Raw genomic sequence first — 20,533 nt, forward strand, 5'->3', positions numbered from 1 at the left:
ATTGGAATTTGTGCATATGTTCCTTCCTTTCAGGTGAAAAGATAATTTCAGGTGCTCAATGTACTCATCTACCAGAGTTCTTGGCAGAGCGAACGTGCAGGCATGTGGCATTCATATGTCAAGACAATATCAACAACATTTATTGATCCTTTCAGGTATTGTTACCTTGTCACCTTGATTTTACCTCTTCGATCTTGTTGCTAACAACCGCGAGCCTATTACGCGAAGGGCACATCAGCTCAACCCGTGTTCCTCTAAAAGCTTTCACATGCATTTGGCTTAGATTTTTCTGAGTGATTTTAATCTTGATCATGCTGGATTATTCTGAAACAGTTATCAGTTTGTACTTAAGCGAGAAGAAATATAGTTTGTTGCTTGATGTGTCGCTTTATGTTTGCATAAGCATTCTGTTAATCTTTTAAAATCTGTTTAACCTTGTGTTATGATTGATACTGATTTTCGGATACGGTGCACCTCTTCATGGTGATGCTTTTCTGTGGCCTCAACACCGTTGGCAAAACATCACTTTACCCACGTGACCCACTTAGGATTGCCCTGAGATGATCTGCTTCAGCTCTTCACTGTGATCTATAGGTTGTTCTGGTGCTACTTATTATTTTCATCTAAAATCATGTACCAGATAATTATAGTCTAATATGTCACAACAAAAGTAGATTATTTTCTGGTACCTAAGCAAGTAAACAGAAACCCAACGTAAACAGTAGACATAGTAGTATAATAAGAACTACAAGTCCAATCCCAAATAGTTACTCATGACTTCGGCTTTGCCTTCTCTTCATCTGCATTTGCTTGGACTTCTTAGAACGCCAGGATGATTGTACGGATCTTACTAACTGATCGAAACGCCGGTGAAGTGCTACACCCTGTTTCAAGTCATCAGCCTTGAGAGTAAAACCTTCAATATTAGTATGTGCTATAATGGTTCTGGTTGAGATAGGGAGGTGGCCGTGAGACGAGCTCTGATTCTCAGCCCAATCTATAATTTCTTCTCCGCAATAGTTACCATCTTCCTGACGTTTCAGTCCAATCAACTTAAATTTTGAGTAGATCGAAATCTGGCCTTCCAACACAAAGAGCATCTCATGAATTGACTCTCCCTCCGAAATAATTGTAGTCCGTTCACTAAAGAAGACTGGCTTTAGACAACCACATAGATGATCCAACGAGTAGTCTTCCCAATTTTCAAATTTTTGCATCTTGATGTACATCCAAGAATGAATGAGAATCAGAGTCGTCAATATTCATGCAACGATTATATCATAAGGTTATAAATAACTAAGTTACTACTTAAAAATCACAACTCGTCATAATCACCAATTTGATAATGCATGGCTAGTCGCATAGTATGAAGTGGATTGTCGATTGTGAGATAATATATAATTAATTTACTTAGAACTCTCATCATTAGAGATGTTTATTGTTAATCTTTTCTTTAATGGTGAGGCTATTTGTACTCTAAATATTACTTTTGAGTACTCGATTATTACTTTGTACACTTATCTCTAAAATTTATATATTTGAGCTTAGCTCTATCCACTATTTTAAAACAACAAAAAAGTCCTTACTTAAATCTTTAATTTAATTATCTTTATTTACGCTATATACCTATGAGAATATTCGGTACATCTTTACATCTATATTGAGAGGACTCCAATTTCAATCACATTTTTCTTAACTAATTTCAATCCATTGCTATTTAGCATTTTCTTTCATTTCGTTCATATAATTGCTTTCTTTTTTTTTTCTTTTTTTCGTTTTCACTATTCCATTTTGTACTACGACAATTGTACCTTGTTTTTTTTTTCGTTTTTTTTCATACATGCACTGTGAAGAATTTTCAAATTGTTTTATTAGACATGAAGAAGCAAGTTTTAGGGTTTAAATAAAGAATAATTATAAATAAATGGGTGTATTTGATGGGTGTCTAAAATAATAATATTATATTTAATATACTAATAAATTGTCCTTAAATATAAAATACATTATAAGTATTTTTGTAATGGGTGAGGCTATTTGCACTCTATATATATATTACTCTAAACACTTACAATCATTCAATAAATTCTGAAAATTAAGTTTTACTTAATTTATACACTCTTTAAAATATGCCAAGCATACCTCCTGATAATTTTGACTTTCAAAATTCTTTCCCGTTTACATGATGAGATCTAACGACTTCTCCCAATAAATTTTTTCCAGCCGTTGGGTTTATTCATTCCCTTGAATCAGGAGATAATTGTTTACAATTTGTAAAAAAGTAAAAAAAAAAATATGTAATACAAATTTAGTTATTATTAGAACAAGAAGTTTTAGGATTTAAGGTATAAGAATTATAAACTATTTTATCAGTTATAATAAATTTTTGTAATAAAATATTTTAATAAGAGTATTTAAAGTAATGTTTAAAATGCAAATAGCCCCATTTTTTCTTTAATAATCATTTAATACATATGGTTAATAGGTACTAATTAATTAATTTATTATAAATTTTCTAATTTTTTTTTCCTAACAATCAAGCACATACAACGAAGACTCTGGATGTTGCTATAAGACGCCCATTCGAAATATTTGTAACAAAATTGACATCTTTTTTGATAAATAACTATAAGGATTATTAATTGTACAGAAAGCAATAGAAACTCACCTGGCCAAGCAGATTTCTGCCGAAATGGAGTTTTACTTGCTTTGCAGTGTCATCGGGGAGATCGCTTACCAAACTATCTATGTGAATATCATGTTTTAATAGCAAATTTTCACGCTTGGCTTCCCTTATCTTGGCACGGACAAAAGTGGAGATATCCTTAAAGTGTTTCCAATGCTTGATCTGCCGCAACTTCTGGTTTATCTTATGTGCTCTTGTAGTCTCAGACTGTACGTACATATAGTCATTAATACATTGACACAAGTAACTTCTATGTTTAAAATCTAATTAAAAACTATACATATGAAATTTTTTCAATTAGAACATAAAATCCAAGACAAGTTGACATCAATGTGAACAGAATGTTATAATGTTGTAAACTATTTGACAATATTGTGAAACGGTTAAAAAGTCTGTTAGCATCATTGTCAACTCATTCCAGATTTTATTAAAATCAGGGATTTTTAGAGGTGAGCAACTATATAAATTGATGGATCGATAAGAAACAGAAAAATGTATGCGAATTACCTGCATCCTTCCAATTAAAAAGACAAACAGCACTACGCCGTAGATGGTCATCCAAATTGCAAAGATGTTTTCCCCGACATCATCACTTGTTTCAAGGTCCTGACCAAACGCACTGCAAAAGGTTCATTCAGTTCAAAATTATTATATATATTTTCCTGCGTATTTAACAACAATTGAAATGATAGAAAACAAATAATAGAGTTTCTTTCCAATGCAGACATCATTTTTTTTTTCTTAACAGAATCAACAGGATTGAACACCTAGTTACGTTGAGGACCTACCTAATAACCAGTCCGGTGGAAAGAAAATTTTCAGTATAACCCGTGAAATTTTTATTTGAGACCTTAGCAAAAATATTACTTTTTTTTCCCCCTTTGAGTTGAATAAAAGAGTTTGGTTGAAATAAACCCCTATACATGAGTGGACCTAGAACTTTATATTATCCCAGGCTAAATTAAAAATTTTATATTTTGAAATGAACATAAACATTCATGAGTAAAAAAAAGTACGTCAAATAAGGGGAATACGAAAAACCCTATGAATATGTACTCTAAACAAAAATAATTATACAAAAAGAGTAGAAAACAAAAGATAATTCAAATATAGAAATACTATTTTTCAATTATGGAATCTAACATTACAACCTATAATAACATCGAATTATATAAGAATTAATAAATCAATTAATAATTTCAAGTTAGAATAAATCAATACATGTAATTATAAACAATTAAAAATTGCAAGTAGAACTTTTATTCTTAAAAGTACTTAAATACCAAGCTTAAATAAATTAAACAATTAAAATCTATTCATCTTTTTAAATTATAAAAATATTATTAGTCAAGAGTTTCAATAATAAACTAAACTTTAACCCAGCAAAAATGTATTTGCGTGCCGTTATTTTTCTTTGCCAAGTACTTTGACTCTCTTTGAAAACTCATATGCTAATGATTCTTCTATCAAAATCTTCTCAAAATACTCAAATTTTACTTTCTAACTTATCCTCTTAGTTAATGTAGCTAATAAATAAATCTCAACATTCAGATAAAAAATTTATGAAATTGTTAATAATTGTTATTATATGTTTTTTTAGTATTTTTAATACTAGTGACAATGTTATATTACATTGACATACTTTTTTTCAATTAAAAATTAAAAAAATTAAAGCAGTAATAACATTTTAGACCCCTAACGTTTTCAATCTATTCAATAGATATATAATTTAATCATTTTATAAAATAAGTCATTAATTTCAGTTGGAAAAAAATGTAATCGAATTAGGGACATATTTGAAAATAAAGTAAAAACTCTATTGTTTTATGATATTTGATTAAAACAAATGGGTAACTAAATTGGTGATGTATATAAAATTAAAATAAAAACTCTATCCTTATAAAATCTTAATCAAAACACTGGATTAAAATGATATTTTCTGGACCAAACAGTGCTGTAGATCCGCCACTGCGGCCCTATACAAAAATTATTTAAATAAGGTTGAGTAATCAATACTCTTTAATTTAGTTTCCATTTTACTTTTAAACAATATTTTTTACTCCCAATGTTAACTTTCACACATCATCTTAATTTAATAAAAATAACAAAATTACTTCAATTTTATATAAACTTAATTGATCTTATATGTTTTGATTTAATTGGTGTTATTAGATATAGCCCTCTCTCAGTGAAATGTTCCCATTAGAGTATGCATAGAGCTACAAAGAAAAGAATAAATTGATAAAGAGAAAGAGAAAAACACATGCATGCAAAAAGAACTACAAAATGAACATGCACGGTAATGATTATCCAAGCCAAATGAAAACGGGCAAACCTGAGTTTTTGCAGGCCCCAATGTAAACAACGCAACAATTTCTTAGGAAAATATGTCTCCCTCACAATACCAGACTGAAGAGCATCTTTATATATTCCAAAATTATATCTGGTAGTATTTCCTGTACTTATAGGGCAAGAATCATTTAGAAGCTTGTAGTCTCCGAAACATTTATTACAAAAAACGTAACTATGACTGCGTCCGGTATGATTTTCGCTGGCTTCCCTCCAGCAATCAGTCGCTTTTTCTATGGCGTAATAGTACCATAGGGCTCCAAACATCTGAAAGATAACTTATCAGAAAAATTAATTTGCAAAGCAGAAGGAAAATCGTATATCGACGATTCCAATATCTAAAATTTACATCCAAAAAAACTAATTGAGTGTGCGTATATATGTGTATTAACTGATGGTTGCTAAAATTCTAGTTTTACTAGAATATGCTTTTCTAAATTACAAAATAGTGAATATCATAATTCATGCTTTTCTGATTCCAAAAATTGAATATAAAAATGGTATTTTGAAAACTTTTAGCATAAAAATGGTAAATTTGAAATTTTTGCCATCTGTAGGGTGGAAAAATTGTAATCTCCCTAAAAATATATATGTCGGTAAAATGATGATACTTTGAACTTACATGACCGCTTTGCAAGTAAAGAAGAACATAGAAGGCAAAAATGCCCCATGTAGCATCGGCAATCACCCCTGAAACCTCTATAGCATCTGTGAACAGGAAATACGTTCGAATAACCCTTAGCAAATATTGTAAAACAAAGAAGGTCATTGCCGTCGAGAATCCTGTGTCTCTTATCGGGAAAATCACCAAAACCTGAACGATATTAATTGAAGTCCTATTAGATGATATGGAATAATTAATGTAAATAAACATTTTGAATGATATTGAATATGAACAAAATTGATTATTTATTTTTGCGCAAACCGATGGTATAGGTGGGATGGCAATTTTTGAAACAACCCGCGAAATTGATCCTAATGGCATGAAAATAATAGTTTGTTCACGTTGGCGAAAAGAGACACAAATTAGTATCTTGTGAGTTTAAAGTTCCTGTCACGTGAACCTATTTAATTATGACATAATTAACAATTTGATTAATAATGATGTTGCATTGACTAGATTTTGGATGCGATTGAACCGAGTTTATATTTGTATATATTTCAAGATTATCCAGTTATGATAAGACTAGAATTGATTTGAATTTGAGAGGTAGTACTCTAAATATTTTAAACAAATACATTAAACCCATGTAAACAAGTCAAATTTTAAAAATATATTTTTAAAGCATATTAAGCATGTGACATAATTATTAATAGACAGGTTGAGTTAGTGTTTGAAATTATTAAACAAGTTTAATAAAAGTATCGAATTCATATGGCTGAAATTTAACACTACACTCTAACCAAAATTACTATCAATGCAAAACATTTAGGGTTTTACGTGTAAATACAACTTTAATCAAAGAAAATGGAAAAATGACATTGAAATCATTATTCTTGACATGAATCATATAAAGATCTATCTTTATCACAATCAAAACCACTACTACGATATGCACATGGGGGATGGGAAGGATTGAACTACATAAGAAATCAATAAACAATATATACGTAATAGTAATTAGACAGTGCCTTTACCTGGGGGATGGGAAGGATGGCCAAACCATCAATGAAGAAGAGCATCCACATACGTACCATTGGATCTTCAAGTACTTCTCTTCCTCCCTTCTAAGGCAAAAAAAAAAAAAAAAGAATCAACACTTCGTACGGAGCAAAGAAGATAACGGAGACTATATTTATATAAATTATGGAAGTTGAAGAAACAACTAGTTAGCGAAAGTAAATTATACCTTGAAATTTTTTAATTGCTGCCATAAATGTTTAAATTTTTTTCTTTGGTTCTCTTTTTTATCTGCCTCACGAAGCTCAGAGCTAATATGTAGTAGCTTAAGGAAATCGAGGATGGAACGGATGACAGTAGCGGTAATCCCCAAGGTATCGTTGCAGCGAATGCATTTAATTTCATCTTTCAGGTCCGGAATGTAGAAGAAAAAAGGATCAAGGATCATTGCAATCACATTCAGTAGAAGATATCTTTTATTCTCGATTGCAGCCGCTATCGCTTTACGATACAACACAATTATTATAATTATTATAATCAACAGGCATGCCACTAGCATTACCCCACTATATGCTGGCAGGCATAATAGCGCCGCACACAGAAGTATGATACCGAGAAATTTTTTAGCCCAACGGAAGCATGTTGTTCGTTTTTTATCGGCCGAGTTCGTTCCATTACAATGCACTTCAGGTTGTTCATGTTTTGAACCTTTCTCTGGATCCTGAGACCTGATATGATCGAAACGCAAGTCAAGGTTTTGTCATAATGTTTTTTATTTTATTTTTATAATACATAAATATCCGTACAGTAGAAACAAGCCTATTACGGAAGTCCAACATATTACAGTTGCTTGCAGTCAAAGCCCAATTTAAAAAATCACATACTTCCTTAAAAAATAAGGGGAGGAGGCGTAGGGTGGCTGTCGTGGATTTGCATACATTGGAAAAGGAGAAAATTACCAAATCTTCCTTCTTATTGGAATTAGGCAATTAGCCATTTCCTTTCATGCTTTAAACCTCACCAAAACTCTCCTAACGTTACATGTTATTAGGTACTCTTTTCCGGTCTGATAGTTGAAAAACAAATTGACTTAATTTAACAATAGTTGACAGTTAACATAAGTTTGTTAACATCAAGAAAATTTTCACCAAATAAGATGAGAATTTTGGAGTAGGATTAAAAAACATGAGCAGGAAATTCCTTTAGGAAGTAGAAAGTAGTTATTTTAATTATGGACAAGAAGAAGATCGAATCAATCAATCATCTATTATTAAAATTGAGATAACATTAAAAAAAAAAATTAAAACCACTCTCTGCTATCCTTGCGTTTTATAAGAACTTTGTTTGCTCTTTTTGATTTATAAGGAATATATCAGCAATATTAATACAAGTTAAGCCCTCTAAAAGACAAGTTCGTGGCTTTGTCCAAATATATTCATTGAAAATTAGAACATTAAGAAAATAGAACTAGCTCCGCGAAAAGTGTAAGCACAAGAGTTACCGTGGTGAAAAAAAAAATAATAATAATAACTAACTAACTTACATGATCAGCAATGAAAAATCCAAGTGAAGAATTAAACTTTGAAATATTTCTGCAAATTTGGCCGAGTAACTTATTGCTTAAAGTGCAGAATTCAATTGCTATTTAAAAGGAGTTGGACTGTACACTTAAAAGACCTTGACTTGGTCGTCACTGTCATTCCAGCTATCCAAAACACAAAACGACAGTGAAAATTATATTCGTTAGAAAAATGAAAGGATAACATAATCACCCGTGTCCGATTTATGTGAAATTTTTCAAAAAGGCAATCTTGTTGGACAATATTATGAGACTGACAAGTTATGATATGCAATAAATAAATAAATAAAAAGAAGCAAAAATTATTAGATCCATGGACCGTAAGTACCTCGGGACAATTAGATTATTTGGGTTCATTCAAAAATAGATTTACTAATAGTATACACAAGCACAGATGACCATAAACAAATTGCTATAGCCGTACTCTCCAACAACTTGTTTATTAGGTTGTACGTATAATGCATTAGCGTTTCCTCCAACATTTTCCAGTTTCTTCACTAGATTTTTGATTGAAAACGCAGAAACCCTGGCAATGAAAATGCATTAATGAGAAGTTAAAAGAACGTGAATATAATTTTTTTACGAAAAGAATTATAAAAAAAAAAGAAAAATCGACACTCACACTCCTAAAATTTTGAAAAATGATTATATAGACTTTAGGATTCTTTTTTAATCATAATACACTTTGAATATAGTAACTAAAAAATTAACTTAAAAATTTTTAATTAATACAAAAATAATATAAAATAATAAAATATATCTAGTAGAGTAGTAATATTAAAATATTTTTTACATTTAAAATTATTAAATTTAATAATATATTTGGATTTATTACAAGGATTTTAAATAAATATTTGAGTTAAATAGACTTTAAAATTAACAAAATCTCTTCATTAATAATGTTAAAATTGTACAAAATATTCAATATTATGTTTCTATTTATTATTAAAAATTTGCTTTAATATAATAAAATAAATCTAATAGATTGTAAATATTAAAATAATTTTTGAATGTATATTATTTCATTTATTTTAATGTTATTGTAATATATGCGCTTTAAATTTTCTAATTAAGTGTATCATTTTATTTTTCTCCTTTGGTATTAATTTTAAATTTAGCAGACTCGTTACGAATTTTTACAGTGAAGTTACAATTTTTTTCCGATATTATGGGGGATGGTTGTTAAATGTTACATATTTATTAATATATATTGTGTTTGGATTATTTTAAATTTGTCAAGACAATAAATCAAGACAAATCGAGCGTGATTAAAAGGTCGGGTAGTCGGATTTTATTTTCAATATGAGTTCAGTATTAGCTTAATTTGTATTAAGCTTTGAAAAAAAAAAGAGAATTGGTTGTATAAATTGAGAAAGGGAGAGGGAGAGAGAGAAAGAGAGAAGCTGACCGAGTTTGACCTGACCTGACCCGAACTAGCGCAACCCGACCCAACTCCAGCCACCGATTCCGGCCACCTCATCGGAAAATGGGTAGAATGCCGGCGATCAAGCTTGAAAAACCCACAGCTCAACTCGTTTTCGTCGCCGTTGATTTCGCCGGAATTAGGCCACGCCACTGCTTGGATCTTGTTCCGCAACTCACCCTCATCATTTTCCAACCAAACTCGCTGCCTGAAACGGCTGGAATTCCACCGATCGACCACCGGAAAGCTCGCGACTAGGGAAGCTCGATCTACCACCGTCGGCACGCGTGGGTGGTCACCGCCGGCACTATTGGACTCACTGATATAAGAACTATCAAATCTGATCTTCTCGTCGCCGTCGACCGAAGTCCAGTCACCGTTAACTACCAGGAGTAGTTCGGTAATTTCACAAAACGGTGGGGGATAATTTTGTGATTTCTAAAATTGGTGGATAGTTTAGTAATTTTGGACTAGGGCAGTTAGGTAATTTGAGATTACGGGGGTAATTCAGTAATTTATGTTGTTAAGGACATTCTCTAAGGGTAATTTCGTAATTTCTAACATTGTGGTTATTTTTGTGATCTGAATTGACGTCAGCTTGGTAATTTAGGATTATGAGGATAATTTGGTAAATATTGATATCAGGGGCATTTTGGTAAATTTAGCATGCATGGGGTATTTTGGTAATTTTATGCATACGGGAATAGTTTATTACATATAGATATTTGTTTCGAGATTTATTGCGTAAAATTAGTTGTATTTCATATTTATGAGAATGATTATGTTATTTCATTATATTAGGAGGATCCATGAACAAGAATCAACCCACAGACATTGACGATATTGAGCTCGAACATCGTCACTGTGAGTGGAATATACAAAACATATTTTCATAATATATTATGATTTTACGATATAGTACAGCATGTTTGATAAATAAGTATTTAATACTCGAATTTAATAACTTTCTAGAAAAAGGATTTTTGTCTACATGCGGATATTTATTATTATAAAAAATGAGTTTGATTAATGATTTTATTATCATTTTTCAGTAAATGCTCGGTAATGGTTTTAAAGAGAATAACATAGATTTAAAGTATGTTACATGAAAAAGAAATGAGATTTAAGTGTCATTTTATGTTTATGTATATGTGTATAGACAGTACTCTTTCCATCTAAATACAATGATACAGATGAATGAGAAGCTTTTAGGGCCCGTTTGAACACACATAGAGGCTTTGGGTCGTGTGTTTGGGAATTTTTGCCTTTTAGGGGCATATGCATGCAGTATGATGATTACAGAGATATAGATATTGAGATACAGATGAGATATAATGATACAGATGAAATATAGGTCTTTGGGGCCCCTATGAGTACACACAAAAGCTTTGGACCGTATTCTTGGGCACCTTATCCTTTGGGGACTAGATTATGCATGCACATATATGATGAGATATGAGATAGTACTTCCCTGTCTATCCGTATAGCTTCGGGCCATGATGGTTCCCTGATTGTCGATTCGTCGAGGTCCGAATATGATGAGATTATTCCCCTAGGTACTTGTTTGGTGATAGATTCGATATTTGGTGTTTGCTATTATAAGTATCATGTTTTCCTTGATTTCTTGCCGTATTATGTATTATTGTTATATCAAAACATGATTTAAATTAAATAAGTTTATTTAAGTTCTTATGATATTTTGATGAAATTGATTTGAGAAAGATTAGATTATTTTAAGTAAATTTATTTTTTTTTCATAATATACTCAACTGAGCTCACTGAATTTTATACTCATCCTTTTTTATTATATTCCCTGCCCCCCCCCCCCCCCCCAAAGATATGCAGGTACATCAGTTGACCCAACAACGATAGTTAAATTTAAAATTATGGTCATGTGATGATGTTAGGAATCATAGATGTTTTGTTGGGATATTTTGAATTGTATAATTTATTACTTATTTGTGATTAAAGATAAATTATTGTATTCTTGACATTATATATTTGAAGGATATTGGTATTTGATTGAAGAAGTTGGTTGTGGAGGTTGATTGAATATTGTATCATTTTTTAGGAGTGTTAAATTTTATAAATTGTAAGTTTGGGAATGTCATAATTATATAAGAGATTCTGCCGAATTTTTGGTAGAATTCTAGATATTAGATTATTATTAATTCGGTTGGCGAGATTAGATAGACTCGTCCTGGAGATTTGAGGCGGGTCATTTTAGTTATTTTTGTATTATAAAATATTATAGTTAATTTTTTTAGTTATAGAATTAAAAGATATTATAATAAAAAGAAGTCTTGATTTATCTTATTAAAATTTTGAGAATTTGTGTGATCGTTTTTCTAAATCTCAGAGACATAAGTATCTTTTTTTCTCAAAAAAATTTGAAAACTCAAACATAACTAGCTATCTAGAAAATTTATGTTATCTTTTAAATGGCTATTTTTCTTCTTCTCTAAAAATAAAAAATAAAAAATTTAAAAGCTCGGCCATAGCTAGCAATCTACAAAATTTATGCTATCTTTTAAATGGCAATAATAGCCATCCGAGTACCTCCAAAAAAGAGGCTGCTGGTGATGGTTGCGTCATTAAGTTCTGATTCCTAAATTGTATCATAAATGAGAGTGTCCCACGAGCACCCATCTTTTTCAATTATTGAAGAATTCAGAGGCAAATGCAATTTATACATGGACAAGGGTACGCTTATTATGATGAATCTGATGTCCGCTAGAAACTAAAGACAACCCAATTTTTTCTTTTTTTCTTTTAATATTTAAAAACAAAATAACAATAATAATAATAAATTAAGAAATTAAAACACTTCATTTGTAGGATCCTGTTTCAAGAAATTAATTCAAATTTTTCTTGTGACCATTTCTATTTCAAATAAATTAATTCAATTTTCCACTTCATATTTTAAATAAATAGCCACTCCTTATTATGTGGTTATGAAGGAGTGACTGAGGTCAATGACTAGTCTAATAACAACGATTGATGGTAGCATGTCTGTACTCATTTACAGTTGGACAATACAAGTAAACAACTTGGATGGGCATCGTGCATCATTATAGTTAATTGTCTGTAGCAATTTTAGAAGTTTGTGTTATGACATATTCGGCGGGTGTCTATCAATTTTGTCACTTGTCAATCACTCATTGTCATGACATGTGTTTCTTCTTTTGGCAAATGCTCATTCTTAATGACAAATATAATTACATGGACCTCGTGTAAAATGTAATTTCACACCGGATTGTTGAACAAGAGAATAAACAGTTTCTTTCAAATTCTTTAAACTTATTTCATTTCGTTCCCTACGATTCCCTTTATTTATGATATCTTGCACATCATCAGCATGACAACGCTCTAATGAAAGACGTATCCTATTCGTTAGTGTTAAGTAGAATTTTTTTCCCGAATATCTATGCATATCAATATTCATATAAACAAAAATCCATATCCATATCAAACCTCTAAAATTAGACATGGGTGCGGACGGATATATCGGATTATGGATGTCAATTATTCGTATCATAACTGATTATTGCCATCCCTTAATAGTACCCATAGAGATGCAGTCAAATGCTCAACTTGAATGGTGTAGACGGCTGAACTTTTATATACCAGAATTGTGACATTTAGTATGATTGTTTTTGAAGCATAATGCAGTGAAGCAGATGCTAGTTAGCTTGTATAACCATGAGATGTAGGTTAGAAATTGTTGGTTTGGCTGAAACTTTCACAATTTAAGGCTAACTGAGGTGCACAAAAGCTATAATTGCAGTGTTGATAACCAGACAAGATTGACTTTTGCAAGATCATAAATACTATCAGTTTTGCTGCAAACTTTGTTGGTCTTGAATTAATAGTGCTATTCTTCCATCTCCTTTGATTGCTTATTGGCTTTCCTCAGCCTGCATCAAGGAAATTTAATTACTTGGCTCATTGCTTTGTGGCTGGAGGTGATATTTGGCTGGTTTTGGTTGTTGAATAAGCTGGAGAAACTTTTTTGTCTCCAATGATATTTCACTGAGGTGCAAGATATTTTTGGTTCTGCCAGTGAAAAAGGAGGAGATTGAGAGGATGACGAATGATGTTGAAATAGGCCGCGGTCAACTTCTGCACCGAAGAAAAAGACATGAACAAGGTGAATCTGAAATATGACTAGACAAAATATTAGAGCACCACCATCTTTGGTCCCTTTGCTTGATATGTAAATGACAAGCATTGCTTTGAAATTTCGAGATTCTTGAATGAAGATGTCTTTGATCCACATACTTAATTTTTGATGTATCGGTGCAGTGATTAATAGCTTAACTCTACTCTATAGGAGTTTAGGCGTCATTCATTGCATCTTTGATAAGGACTTGCATAATTGCATTCATGTCCTTTTCAACTTCCGGAGGTGAAAGTTGAACAAAATGGCTTATCCATTTTCGATGAAATTGAAGTGTGAGGATGGCATGCATTGCATTGTCAGATTTCTCTATCAGCTTGCTATCTTGGTGAACTTTTTCACAAAGTTGTTTTGTCAGCAATGACTGCATTAATGGGCGATTTGTCAAGAGACAGTTTCAAGAAACAATATAATATCTATCAATAATGCAAATTTTGTTCTCTTATTTGAATCAAATACATAATGTGATAGCTCATTTGGAGTTATCGTAACATTTGTTGTATTATTGTCATTAATTTAATGAGATTCAGTCAGCATCATGACATCAAATAATTACCTCACAAATTGAAATGACGTTGTAGTCACCTAATGGTGGCTAGTGAACCGTGCCGTGCCGTGCCCTTTTTTTTTTTTTTTTTTTTTTTTTATAAGAGCCTGGTAATGCCCACGGCACGAGCCTACTCATGCTGTGCCGGTGCCGTGTAAAAAAAAAAAAAATTCAATTAATTTTTTTTAAATAATGCTACATATTTTAAATTTTTATCTTAAAAAATTATTCTAAATAATGTGTCATTTATTAATTAGTTGGTGAGATAATACAATTAATTCACTTGGATCTTATAAAGAATTATCAACCACTCAATTAATGACATATCATTTGGGATAACTTTTAAGACAAAAAATTTAGGATGTGTATCACTACTTTTTTTTTTTTGTCTATATGTCCAGCGTGTCTAAAAAAATTCACGTGTCCGGCGTGCTTTTTTAAGCCCACCGGCATAACAACAACAACAACAACAATAATAATAATATCATAGACCATAGTAATAATTAATGAAAAATAAAATTACAATTCTAGAATAACAATTACATCTAATTTTATTTGAACTATTAATATTATAATTGCACATAAACTCTATTGAATGAAAATGTAATTTTTAATTTATAAAAATATTTTGTTCATAATTATTAACTAAGTTATGTTTTCATACATGAAATATTAATGTCGTAAAATTTTTTATTTATCATTTATAAAATCATGATATTTATTTATCCATTTAATAAATTATAAACATAAAAAAATTAGAATATTTATTTAAACTAGGACTTAAATTAATTTTAAAAAGCCTATGCTAAAAAAATATATTAAAAATTTTAATTTCAAGATATTTATAAAATCATGATATTTTATATTTATTTTTCATTAAAAAAATTTATTTTGATATACTTTTGCCCATGTGCTATTAGTGGCCCACGGGCCGCGTGCTTAGCCCACTAATGAAGCGTGTTTATTACGTGCCTTTTCGAGTGCCGTGCTTTGGCCCATCTCTAATCATGTCGTGCTTTTAAAGCCCGCGTGCCTAAAATTCTAGGCCCAGCACAGCCCATGTGCGTGTCATGCCATGCCCCTCGTGCCCTACCGAAACGTGCTCGTGTTGTGCCGTGCTGTACAGACACGTGTTGTGCCCGTGCCGTACCTTGTGCCGCTCGGCCCATTAGCCATCTCTATAGTCTCCTCAGAAATTTATCAAGTTCATAAGTTATTCTTGTAAAGTTTTTGTTTCTTGTACTTATCGAGGATGATTTTGCATTTTGGTTCAACGGGTTAGCTGAATGAATGAGGATATTCTTTACAGAGTTCATCAGCTAAGGTTTCTACGAGGTTTTTCTACCCGATGCATCTTGTAAATTTTACAACTCGGGGATTTGAACATCCTTGTCTGTTTCTTATTTGTGTCCCTTATGGAAGCGAGAAAATTCAAAGATAAATTTAACAGATGGTGGATGCACACAATTCAAAGGGGACTAAACGTGATTCATAAGTAGCGAGCGGCAAAAAAATATTTGATAAACTGTCAAATTAGTAGCATGCAGCAGAGTTTTCCAATGATACAATGCTTTCAGTAATTTCTATCAAGTAACATTTGAAACATATTGTACTTTGTGCACATGACAAGTCCCCTTTTACTTTTTAGTAAGGATTTTCTTATTTTAATATCGTAAAAGACAAGTTAAAAGATTAAAAGAAATATAGATTTTAATACTTTAAGATAAAGATAACAACATCAAAATGTGTGTTTTTATTATTTTTTAACTTGTTTCTTACTACTGTACACATGCCCTTAAAAAAATGTAGATTCACAAACACTCAGGATGTGACAAGTACTCGATTGAAGAGGAAGAAACGCATGATAAAAATCTGATTACATCATCTATGTGACGTTTGAAGGGGAACAAACGCATGATAAAATCTGATTACATCATCTATGTGACGTCTTTCTTATGGAGACATAATTGACAGCCTTTCTTATGGAGACATAATCCGATCCGACCACGGTTGGACCACATCAGTTCCTTTCGGGTCGGATAAGCAATAAAGTGGTAGCTCTAGTGCTGAAAATATCACATTTTCACAGTAACAATTGGAATATTTGTATTTAATTTCAAAAACGTCCTTTTTTCTCCTTTTAAATACATTATTTTATTTTTTTAATTGAATTTGTATATTATTAAAACTCAAAACAGTATTATGTTATAGATATGACACATTTTAAATTATAATTTGAAAGTAATAGGTATAAAAATTCTCAATTATTAAGAAATAAGAAAAGAAAAATAAATTATTATAAATTTTTGTAATTTATTTTAATTAGAGAGAAGTGGCAAGTAGAAAATAAAAAGAAAAAAAGAATTGATTATGAATGCAAAAAAAAAAAGAATTGATTATGAAAGTAATTTATTACGAAAATTCTTAAATGTGTTTAATTATTATTTGTCCTTCAATGTAATTTTATTTAAAGTGGAGATTTATAAGAATAATGAAAGGTGCCAATAGCTTCACTCTTTATGTATAAATTAATCAAAATTATTTAAACTCACTAAATTATTCACCTAATCTATTTACTAAATAAATTTATTTATTTATTAAAAAATATCATACTTATCCTTTCCACAAAAGGTATTTTAAACTTTTATCATGGACTTACGTGGTTAAAACAGGTTTTGAATATGACCAATATATCCGATGGCTTCTAAACAGGTATAAAGTATCATTTTTCTTTTTAATTTTGTCTTGTAACTTTTATCAAATATGACGAAAATATCCAATGGCTTCTAAACAGGTATAAAGTATCGTTCTTCGTTTTAATTTTGTCTTGTAACTTTAATCATGGACTTACGTGGTCCAAGCAGGCTTTGAATATGTATATGTAAATTGGCAAGACCCGCTGTTTATAAGGTTATTTTTCAAATCTGGAGTTTGACGTGTCAGTAAAGCAGCAGGGCTGGCGTGGAAATTTATAATGTTGTCGGTGTATCAAATTATGGCGGCACCCACCACAACAGTTTAAAGCCAAGGCAACAATGGACTCTGTTCCCTGGGCGCACGACAAGGCCGCGCCCCGTTGAAGTCTCGGAACAGAGGCCCAACTGCCACGTTGCGAGGCACCATTTCACGGACTTGAAGGGTGTCTATTAATTTCCGGAACTCAAAAGCCCCGTGAAGTTTTCGGCCTTTTTTTCAACTTTTTGATTGATGGATAATGATGTCTTGGTCGTTCGAGTTGAGCTGTCTACGTGCCTTGATGTTGGCGTTGAACGTGTGCGTTGTGTCTCTGACGGGTGGGTGGGCCCGCACGTGTCACACGTTTTGTGTCTAACGCGCGGGTCCCACGCGGTCGAGTGCTTGTGATGGCCTGTGCCCACTCTTGTCGGGTTGTCGTTTGGAGCGTAGAGGTAGTTGTATAAATGGGTTAAATGTGTATTTATATAAAAAATCATTTCATTATGGATTGTATATGCTTTACCCATGGACTATGAACAAAACTCCAACACTCAAACTTGTCAATTGAAATAAATGAAAATAAAAATAAATAAGTGAAAGGTCATTATTAAATTGTTCAGAGCGTGATCAATTGTTAACAGTTAAAAAATGAAAGCAACATGTAAAAACAAATATGCATTAAATAAATACTATTGTAAATAATTAAATGAGATGAAATTAGTGTTTGATGAAATGAAATATTTTTTTTAAAATTTATGAACTCATATTATACTTACGTAATTACCGCTTTTATGTTTCTAATAGTAATAAGATAAACACCAAATCTATATTGTTGTTTTCATATTTGAATCAAGGAAAATTATAGTAATAATGATGAGATGGTTTTTGAGGGCAAAGTTACCTAGCCCATTGGAAGGAAATAATTAATAATTATGAGAAATGATATTTCCACTGATAAAATATTATTGTGACAAAAATTATAAAGCCTTATTAGTTATTATAAATAAAATTAACATTTTGTGTGCTATATTGATAATGTAGCATAAATAATACTTCATTTTTTATTTTGATGAGATTTATTGACATTGATCCTCCAACCTGAAATTTATGAGCAATCAACCTATTGAAAAAAAAAAAAAAAGAAACACCATTTGATAGAAAATTATCATCTCAATAATTATAAGTCAAATGATACATTTTTTTTTAGTTAAAGGAATTTTATTATTTTAACTAAATGACACTCACATAAGTTGTTTTATTTATTTATTTCTTTGAATTTACCTGTTGATGTCATGTTTGTGGAAGTTTATTATTAGAGTTTACGTTCTTATTTATTGAGAATTAATTATTTTTGTGATTAAACTTTATTTTAATTTTCTAGTATTCTTTAATTTAAGGATTAAGTTATTGTAATATTTATTATTTATAATTTTTATCCACTATATTTTTTTCATATTTTAGTATCAATTTAATAATTAATAACAATTAATAATTATTATATAATTAAATTTATCAAAATAAAAAATATTTTAATAATAAAATTTAAACCAAATCCAAACCAAATTTAAATGGGTTGGGTTGAAAATATTTGGGTTGGTTTGGGTCAAACCCAAATTTTTATGGTTTAGTTTAAGCTAACTTAAAACCCAATCCAAACCAACCCATGCCCACTCCTAGTTTAAAGTCATCAGCCATAAGAGTAAAGGCTTCAACGTCACTGAGTGATTGAATAGTTCAACGTCACAGTCTTGAGCAGTTTAATGCAGACATTTTATTTTGTTGCCAAGTTCGTCAGGAAGATCATTCACCAAATTATCAACACGACGTTTGGTTTCTTGCCATTTGTATCAATTGCATTTCCTTAACTGCCCCCCGCACATCAGAAGAAATATCCCCAAAATTTGGCCACTGCTTCATCTCCTTCCACTTCTGTCTTATCTTCTGTGATCTTGCTGTGTCAAACTGCATCTTGCCAATTAAAAACACAAACAGCACCACCCCTACGTTGGTTATGTAAATTGCAAAAATGTACCAAATGCACTGTAAAAGAATTCTGCTCAATTGCTTATCCTAGATGATTCTTGTTATCAAAAAGTTTCATAAATTCCTCACTTACATCCTCTGTAGAAAAAACTTATCACTCAAGCCCTTGACTACCTTTGACATTCAAACAAATTGATTGTGCCGTTAACACAACTATCAGTTAAAATTTTTGCCCCTAAGTGTTATTAAATATCTAAAAGAGATATAATGTACTGTTAGCATTACTACTTTAACTCAATTTTCCAAAATGAAGAACCTGTAACGCAAGAATTAATCGTATTATGCAACACACACAAGGAAAATATATTATTGTATGAGCAAATTAACCTGAGATTTTGCAGGCCCCATTGTAAACAATGTAACAATTTCTTTGAAAAATCAGTCACCTCCACAATGCCAGACTCAAGAGCATCATTACATTATCCAAAATTATTTATGCCGCACAAGTCATTTAGAAATTTTCTGTCGTCTCCTAAACTCTGTCTTCACGGTAAAACGAACTGTGTTTGCATCCAGCTAGATTAATTATGCGGGCTTCCTTCCGACATCCTCTAACTTTTTCCATGGCAAAAAGGTATCATAAGGCTCCAAATACCTGGAGGACCGACAAACCTGTTTGGGGAATAGAATAAGGTGACCAAGATAAGATGTTTGTTCATACATTATTGTGCTCCCCTTTAAGTAAAAAATGAGCAACACCTCGACCAGGATGTTATTTGGTCATCTCGACCACATCATCTCAACCATGATGTTATTAGAAAACACGACTCAGTCAAAACAAATCTCACTTATTTTCTCCGAAATATTAGGGACCATATTCTTAGTGGGATCAAAATTAATAATTTTCTTGATAATTCTAGGGAAGATGATAAAAACCGCTATAGTTTCCTATAAAAACCCTGGGAAAATGGGGGAAATGGGGGATTCTTTTTCCTCTGTCCCTTTGGGTGACTGAATCCATTGAATCTTTTTCTCTCTCTACCACTAGGAAATTTCTCTTTCGCTTATGATTTCTTTAAGATTAATTATTTTCAATTATTTTCCTTTAAATTTACTTAAAAGCTTTTTGTTTAAAACAATCATAGTTAAACCATGTGAATTGTGGTATGAGTTTTTCCAAGTAGACCCAAATCACTGACTTGAGTGTCGGAGG

The 20,533-nt window shown here is 31.2% G+C and overlaps 1 protein-coding gene across 1 annotated transcript; it reads right to left on the reverse strand.

The window, feature by feature from the left end:
- Positions 1–767: 767 nt before the first annotated feature.
- Positions 768–5,801, reverse strand: LOC102625781 (putative cyclic nucleotide-gated ion channel 13). The gene is made up of 4 exons (XM_052433417.1): positions 5,655–5,801; positions 3,191–3,289; positions 2,666–2,890; positions 768–1,217 (listed from the first exon to the last, which is right to left on the reverse strand). The coding sequence occupies exons 1-4, from the start codon at positions 5,799–5,801 to the stop codon at positions 768–770; spliced, it is 921 nt and encodes a 306-aa protein (XP_052289377.1).
- Positions 5,802–20,533: the final 14,732 nt, after the last annotated feature.

Source organism: Citrus sinensis, chromosome 9 (genome assembly GCF_022201045.2).
Source record: "Citrus sinensis cultivar Valencia sweet orange chromosome 9, DVS_A1.0, whole genome shotgun sequence".
Lineage (NCBI taxonomy): Eukaryota > Viridiplantae > Streptophyta > Magnoliopsida > Sapindales > Rutaceae > Citrus > Citrus sinensis.

Coding starts and splice junctions, on each gene's coding strand:
- LOC102625781 (XM_052433417.1), bottom strand. CDS start 5,801: ATGACCTTCTTTGTTTTACAATATTTGCTAAGGGTTATTCGAACGTAT. Junction 3,290..5,654: donor TTTACTTGCAAAGCGGTCAT/GTAAGTTCAAAG, acceptor GCGTTTGGTCAG/GACCTTGAAACAAGTGATGA. Junction 1,218..2,665: donor GCAGAAATCTGCTTGGCCAG/GTGAGTTTCTAT, acceptor ATGTACATCAAG/ATGCAAAAATTTGAAAATTG.